This window comes from Myotis brandtii, unplaced genomic scaffold (assembly GCF_000412655.1).
Source record: "Myotis brandtii unplaced genomic scaffold, ASM41265v1 scaffold157, whole genome shotgun sequence".
NCBI lineage: Eukaryota > Metazoa > Chordata > Mammalia > Chiroptera > Vespertilionidae > Myotis > Myotis brandtii.
In genome coordinates, this window is record NW_005355708.1 from 3,992,485 (window position 1) to 4,000,134 (window position 7,650).

Genomic DNA, 7,650 nt, shown 5'->3' on the forward strand with positions numbered 1-7,650 from the left:
AAGCAAGTTTATTCTATATATATAAAAGGCTAAGTTGACTCACACATGTGCGATACATATAAAGCTCTCGTTGGCGCCAATCGCATGCATGTGTTTTGATCTGTCACTGTCGATCGTGAATTTGGTTGACACTTCTATTATAGAGAAAGGGCGAATAGTGGTATTAAAATATTTCTTTTAATTAATCTCCTTCAATGTGCACGAATTCGTGCACCAGGCCACTAGTATCAAAGAAAATGCCAAATAATTAGTCTTTCTCCAGCCAGATTGCCCACATTGTCTGCCAGCAAGTTTATTGAGAGAAGACAAGAACATCCTTTTTACTAAACTGAATTATGAACCACTTAGCAAGGTCCTTGTGCTACTGGGCTCCGGGAAGCTTATAAGTTGAATGAGACCCAGTTCCCATCCCTCAGGTAACTCACAATGAAATCTTGGATTTAATAGAAAAACATATGTTAAGTAGAGTATGTTGGTAATAATGGTGAGAAAGAGGATTCTATTCTATTGGAGAAGATAATATATAAGGATTGATTCCTAAAAAAAATGTGTCCAGTCTGAAAATTCAGGGGAATGTCCAGCTCACAGACACATAAGACAAGACAAAAGTGAGGAGAGGAGTGAATGAAAGCATAACGTTTATATTTTTATGAAGGCAGTCTTTATTCAAAAAGTATTGGAAAAACATTGTCTCATATGTTGCTAGCCTGTGGACTGGGAGCTGTGCCATCTCCCTCCACCTGGAGTGGCTCCATTTTCCCTGATTTATACAAATACAGTGAGCTTCCAGACAAGAAAGTATTTTTTAAAAGGTTTGAAAATCATTCATTGAAACAACAAATTCACATCAATATGAATAATGTGAATAAGATACTAAGAAAGTGGCATAAGTGGAAAAATGTACATGAGAAATTTTCTATTTAAAGTACTATTACAAAAAAAGGAAAAAGAAAGAAAGAAAGAAAAGGAAAGAAAAGAAAAGAAACGGCATAAGTGGAAAAATGTACATGAGAAATTTTGTATTTAAAGTACTATTACAAAAAAAAGGAAAAAGAAAGAAAGAAAAGAAAAGAAAGAAAAGGAAAACACACCCAAAAAGCCACTGAAGTGGCAAAATTCTCCAATCCTTCCCTGGTCTATGAGTTTTGCTTATGGCTGACAATACTGTTTTGTATACTTAAAATTTTCTAAGGGGTATATCTTTATGTTGTGCTCTTATATTTAACACAACATAATTTTTTTAAAACGCATATATGTTTCTGACTTCAAGGCAACAGACTAGAATTTTCAGATTTTATATCATATCTGCAAGAACCTCTGTATTTCTCAAATAAAAATTGGATTGAATAGAGTCCTGAAATAGACCCAAAAGCCGATAGGAATGAAGTACAAAAAAGGTGGCAGTTTAAAATCACCCTGTAAGGGAAGAATTATTTTTAAAATGGTATAGGTCGGCTAGTTAACTGGATAAAGAAAGAAGGAAAGGAAGGAGAGATACTACATTCATTAAACCAAAACAAACTTCAAGAGAGTGAAAACTCATTATAAAAACAAAACTGTTAAAGTTCTAAAAGGAATCAGGAGGGATTTTCAAACATAGTGTTAAGCTTATCCTAAGCAACAAGAACAACAAAGCAACACACACACACACATACACACATACACACACACACACACACACACACACACACACCACGAAGGAAAAAATATAGCCAATTAATATAAATAAATGTGACTGCAGCTGAGTCATCAGTAGGTCTGTCATAAGGACTCCTGGAGACATTCTTTTTCCCAAATTCCAGGTCATATAGAAATCTTGGAATTTTCTTCAGATTCCACAATAGGGCTCCCTATAGCCTTCACCCCACAACAACTTGAATCTGCGTTTGTTCCCTCATCTTTCTGTGACAGAAGAAGAGGCTCAGGACCTTTCCAATAAAATGCTGTGTGTGGGTTCGTCAGAGTTATGACAATGCAGGCTCAGCACACCAGCCACCTCCCAGCAGAGGTCCAATCAGGAGCCCACATTGTCATCATCCAGGTTGTGTCCACCTGGAAATTTGAGCCAGGGCAGAAGTGGAAACTGGCCAGGAATTTTAAAAGCAACATAAGGAGTTTGGCTTATGAGATGTTTAAGCTGCTTAAGGTAGAAAGGGATCCTCAAACCCATTTCATCCCATCTCCTCTATCTGGATTTTCATTCCTTCTCTGTAACACCAGCTTACAATTCAAGCCCTCCCCTGACTGTCTACAGAGGCCGTCATTCCATAACCTTACTCACCATGGTGACTCAAATTTGATTCTCTGAGACACCCACTTACCTGATACCAGCCCATTACAGCAATCGGGGGAGATGTCAATCCCCTCACATACAGCAACCATTCGACTAGCCCCGTGGTCGGCAAACTGCGGCTTGCAGGCCACATGCGGCTCTTTGTTGATTCTCTGAGACACCCACTTACCTGATATCAGCCCATTACAGCAATCGGGGGAGATGTCAATCCCTCACATACAGCAACCATTCGACTAGCCCCGTGGTCGGCAAACTGCGGCTCTCGTGAGCCACATGCAGCTCTTTGGCCCCTTGAGTGTGGCTCTTCCACAAGATACCACGTGCAGGCGCACATACAGTGCGATTGAAACTTCCGTGGCCCAGCGCAGAAGTCGGTTTTTGGCCTGGGCGAGTCTATTTTGAAGAAGTACTGTTGATATTTGGTTCTGTTGACTAATGAGTTTGCCGACCACTGGACTAGCCGACTAGTGTTTCTCAGAATGAGGGGCACTGACAGTTCAGTTGGCTCTTTATATACATTTCCCCTTTGGAGTCAAGGAAATCTGGGAAAAAGAAGGACAGTTACTATAAAATCAGTTTTTATATTATGTTCTGCCAAATAGGCATCGGTTTCAACGTCAGGATAGTTTCTGGGTAGCCATTCCTGTCTTGAACTAGACATCTTGAGAACAGAGCCACAGAAATCTCAACTTAGTTGAGAATTTTCTCATAAAATGAGAGTCTTTTCATCAAAATATTTGGAAACCATAAGGTAAGGGAGGTTGAATATGCTGAAAGACAAAATCATGATACGAAAATCTGTAGACATACTTGCACAAGACACTAAATCCCACAGGATGAAATGTCAGAGCCTTTCTGAGATCTAGATGAGTAGTTATCAAAGCACATGGCACGTGAGTTGGGGAGCTCTGACTATATTTAAATTTGGGGGGAGAACTGACTTAACGTTGTATCCCCTCTCAGCACCTCTTCCCCAGGTGTACCATCATCAGTACAAGCCATGTTACTCCTGGTATCCGGTAGAAGAGATTGAGAAGTGCTGGTCTATGCCTATCCACTTTAAATCTATAAGAAAGACTGAAGGAGTGTGTAATGAAAAAGACAGTGTTTCACAGGCTGTACGTCCACATCTACTGCCAACCAATATTGTCATTATACTCGGAATGTCAATGTTGATACAGTAATAAAAGTGTCTATTATTCAGCCTTTCAAAAGGAAATCCTGCCAGCCTTAGCCAGTTTGGCTCAGTGGAGAGATCATTGGCCTGTGGACCAAAGAGTTCCGGGTTCGATTCAGGTCAAGGGCAGGTACCTTGGCTTCAGAGTCCTCCCCGGCCCAGGCCTAGTCAGGCTCATGCAGGAGGTAACCAATCAACGTATTTCTTTCACATCAATGTTTCTTTCTGTCTTTCCCTCTCTGTTCCACTCTCCCTAAAAATCAATGGGAAAATATCCTGGGGTGAGGATTAACAAAAGACAAAAAAAAACACGGAAATCCTGCTATTTGTGATAGCATGGATGGACCTGGAAGACATTATGCTAAGGGAAATAAGTCAGTCACAGAAGGAAAAATACTGCAAGAATCCACTTACATGAGATATCTAAAAGAGTCAATTTTTTTCATAGAAGAGAATAAAATGGTGGTTTCCAGAGGTGAGAGGAGGAAGAAAGGGGTAGTTGTTCAATGGACAGAACATTTCGGTTACACAAAAAAAACCACACACACAAGTTTTAGAGATCTGCTGTACAATATTGTGTTTATAACAAAAGCCCATTATAGTGCACATAAAACCTTGTTAAGAGAGATCTCATGCTAACGTTTCCCATCAGAAAATCTAGAAAATGGTCCCTGATTAGCAGTGGGGAGAGGAAATATCCTAAGAGTCTTATTCTCATGCCAGCGATGCCCTGATTCACATTCAAAACTTCTCTGCCCACCTGACCCCACAATGAATGAGACATCAAACTAAAATGCAGCTGTATCCCCCTAAGTCACCAAAAGGAATGTGGCTTATTATCACCCAAAGGGAGACATGTTGGGCTGTGCAACATGAGACACACATACATGATCTAAATGCATAAATCACATGACAGCTTTCTTTAAAGAAGATGAAGCAAGAAAGACACATAAGAGATGATCCAGGAAGAGCTGAAGTGAGGAATCCTAACCCATCAGGAACAGGAAACAATGTTTTCCATCCATCTTGAAAAGGTCAGCCAGGAAAACAAACCTGGCTAATTTCCTAATCACCTGTTAATTAGGACAAACAGGACAAGGAAAGAGCACAGCTTCTGATGACAGCAGCCCTTAGCAGGGTATAAAAGGGGACCTTGTGGCTCCAGCTGCTGCCGCCCCTGCTGTGGTTCCAGCTGCTGCAGGCCTACCTGCTGCATCTCTAGCTGTTGCCGCCCCACCTGCTGCCAGACCACTTGCTGCAGAACCACCTGCTGCCGCCCCAGCTGCTGTGTGTCCAGCTGCTGCCGCCCCTCCTGCTGTGGCTCCTCCTGGGGCTCCAGCTGCTGCCGCCCCTCCTGCTGTGGCTCCTCCTGGGGCTCCAGCTGCTGCCGCCCCTCCTGCTGTGGCTCCTCCTGGGGCTCCAGCTGCTGCCGCCCCTCCTGCTGTGGCTCCTCCTGGGGCTCCAGCTGCTGCCGCCCCTCCTGCTGTGGCTCCTCCTGTGGCTCCAGCTGCTGCCGCCCCCGCTGTGGTTCCAGCTGCTGCAGGCCTACCTGCTGCATCTCTAGCTGTTGCCGCCCCACCTGCTGCCAGACCACTTGCTGCCGCCCAGTCTGCTGACTGCCCTGACCTGTGCCCACTGGTTTTCGTCAGCCAATCCTCTTGATGTAGTTTAACTGAACTGAGTCATGAGAGGCCAATTGTAAAACCTGTTTCAACTGATTCTTAAACTGACTTTGGCCTCCAAACACACAGCCTCCTCCCCTCCTTCTTGCCCCCACCCCACCATGTTACTATCTGTCTCCCAAATGAACACAAAGTTTGAATTTTGTCTGAAATCTTTCAACCAACATGTCATCCCAATTGATATATTTCTTCCCGGCCATCTTTTCTCATATGGAGATGCCCCTAAATCTTAAATAAATCTGAATTTCCCAGGCATACAAATATAAGAGTATTGTGTCTGATCATTTTTCCTCTTGACTTGCCATCCTTAGCTGTCAATTGTTCTGTTGTTCTCTCTGCAGAGAGCAGAGGACAGCAGGTGATTTCAGGATGCCCCCCCTCTATGCCCTCAGCATCCTTGTTTTAATATAGGAAGGTGGTTTCTTACAGCAAACACTTTGATCTGTTGGCCTGTGGGCTTTCTCCAGATGAAGGAGCCAGCTCTAGGCAGGCCGGGGGTCCAAGTGTGTAGGAGCAGTGCTCGGCCAGTGATGGGTGCAGTGGGTACATACTCTAGCTCTTTCCTCTCAGGTCGGGGCAAGGAGCACCACTCTCTACAGGTCCTTGGTGGAGTGACGCCCAGCTGCCCATCATCCTACACTGGCCTCCGTCCCTTCCCCAGATCACTTCCCAGGTTCCCTGCAGTGCCTTTTAGGATGATCTTCCTAACAGACTATTTTATTTGAAACTCGTGTTGGGGTCTGCCCCTGAGGGCCCTCCATCTAAGACACTGAGAATCACATTAAAGACCCCCCAACCCAGGGATATTCACATAGCGGGGTGTGCCACTGAATAGACTCCAGAATAGACCTAACAGCCTAAAGAAACTCAGTACAGACTAAAAATGTTTGTACTATAATAATAAAAATCATATAAGTCAGCTCGTTAATTTCTGGGCAAAGAAAGGAGAAAGTTAATACTACATTAAACCAAAGCAATTTTCATTTGGATGAAAACCTCAATATAAAAATTAAACTGTTAATATACTAGAAGAAATCATGAGGCATTTTGAAACATAATTTTAAGCTTATCAAGGAACACACACACACACCATGAAGAAAAATATATACTAAATTAATATAAATAAAAATTATCTCTACTGAGTCATCAGTAGGCTTCACTTATCAGAGCTCCTAAGGGACAACCTTTTCCCAAAACAGGAGGTCATATGGAACTCTTCGAGGTTTTTTCAGACTCCATGATGAGGCTCTCTAGGGCCTCTGCCCCCACAGCAACTTGATATCTGCTTTTGTTCTCTCATCTTTCTGTGACAGAAGAAGAGGCTAAGGACTTCTCCAAAAAAAAGTGCTGTATCTGGTTCACCAGCGTTATGACAATACAGGCTCAGCACACCAGCCACACCTCCCAGCCGAGGTCCCATCAGGAGCTCAGGTAGTTAGCACCCTGGGGTGTCCACCTGAAAATCAGAGCCAGGGCAGAAGTAGAAACTGGCCAGAAAAAAAAAGCAACATGAGGAGTTTGGTTTTATTCGACCTATACATCTCTTACGGTAGAGAGGGATCCTCAAACCCATGTCATTGAATCTCCACCACCTGGTTCTTGATTCTTCCTCTGTAAAACCAGCTTATAGTTCAAGCTCTCCACTGATTATCCTTGGAGGCAGCCATTCCATAAACCATATTCACCACAGTGACTCAAATTTGTTTCTATGAAACACCCACTTAGGCTATATCAGCCTATTATAATAATCTGGGGAAAGTCAATCTCTCACATACAGCAACCATATGACTAGCTGATTCGTGTTTAAAAAATGAGGGCACTGACAGATCATCTGTTAGCTCCTTATATACAGTTTCCCCTTGGAGTCAAGGAAAGTCAGGGAGGGAGTAGGACACTTACTATAAAATCTGTTTGTTTGGGTTTTTTTTGTATTATGTTCTACCAAATAGGTGACAGCTTCAACTTTAGGATAGTTCCTGGATAGCCATTCCTGTCTTGGACTAGCCATCCTGAGAACAGAGCCAAGGACATCTCAACTTGGTTGAGAGTCTTCTCATAAAACATGTAAATGAGAAATAAAATGAGAGTCTTTTCATCAAAATATTTGGAGGCCATGAAGTTGAGGGAGATTGAATATGCTGAATGACAGAATCTGGTTCAAAAAGCCCTGGACATCCTTGCACAAGACACTAAATCCCGCAGGATGAAAGGTCAGAGCCTTTCTGAGGTCTAGATGAGTAGTTATTAATGCACATAGCACATGAGTTGGGTAGTTCTAACTATATTTAAAATTTGGGGCCCAAGTGGTGTGGGTCAGTGGTTGAGCGTCAACCTATGAACCAGGAGGTCAGGGTTCAATTCCTGGTCAGGGCACATGCCCAGGTTGCAGGCTCGATCCCCAGTGTGGGGTAGGCAGGAGGCAGGTGATCAATGAGTCTCTCTCATCATTGATGTTTCTCTCTCTCTCTCTCTCCCTCTCCCTTCATCTCTGAATATAT

General features: G+C 43.1%; 1 protein-coding gene across 1 annotated transcript in view; it reads left to right on the forward strand.

The window, feature by feature from the left end:
• Positions 1 to 5,284, forward strand: part of LOC102244286 (keratin-associated protein 4-9-like) — a 7,498-nt gene extending 2,214 nt beyond the window's left edge. Inside the window, exons 3-5 of the mRNA XM_014536212.1 lie at positions 4,647 to 4,789; positions 4,928 to 4,951; positions 5,000 to 5,284. Coding sequence (XP_014391698.1) covers positions 4,647 to 4,789; positions 4,928 to 4,951; positions 5,000 to 5,086 — 254 coding nt within the window. The 3' untranslated portion in view covers positions 5,087 to 5,284. The remainder of the gene's footprint in view (positions 1 to 4,646; positions 4,790 to 4,927; positions 4,952 to 4,999) is intronic.
• The last annotated feature ends 2,366 nt before the right edge of the window (positions 5,285 to 7,650 follow it).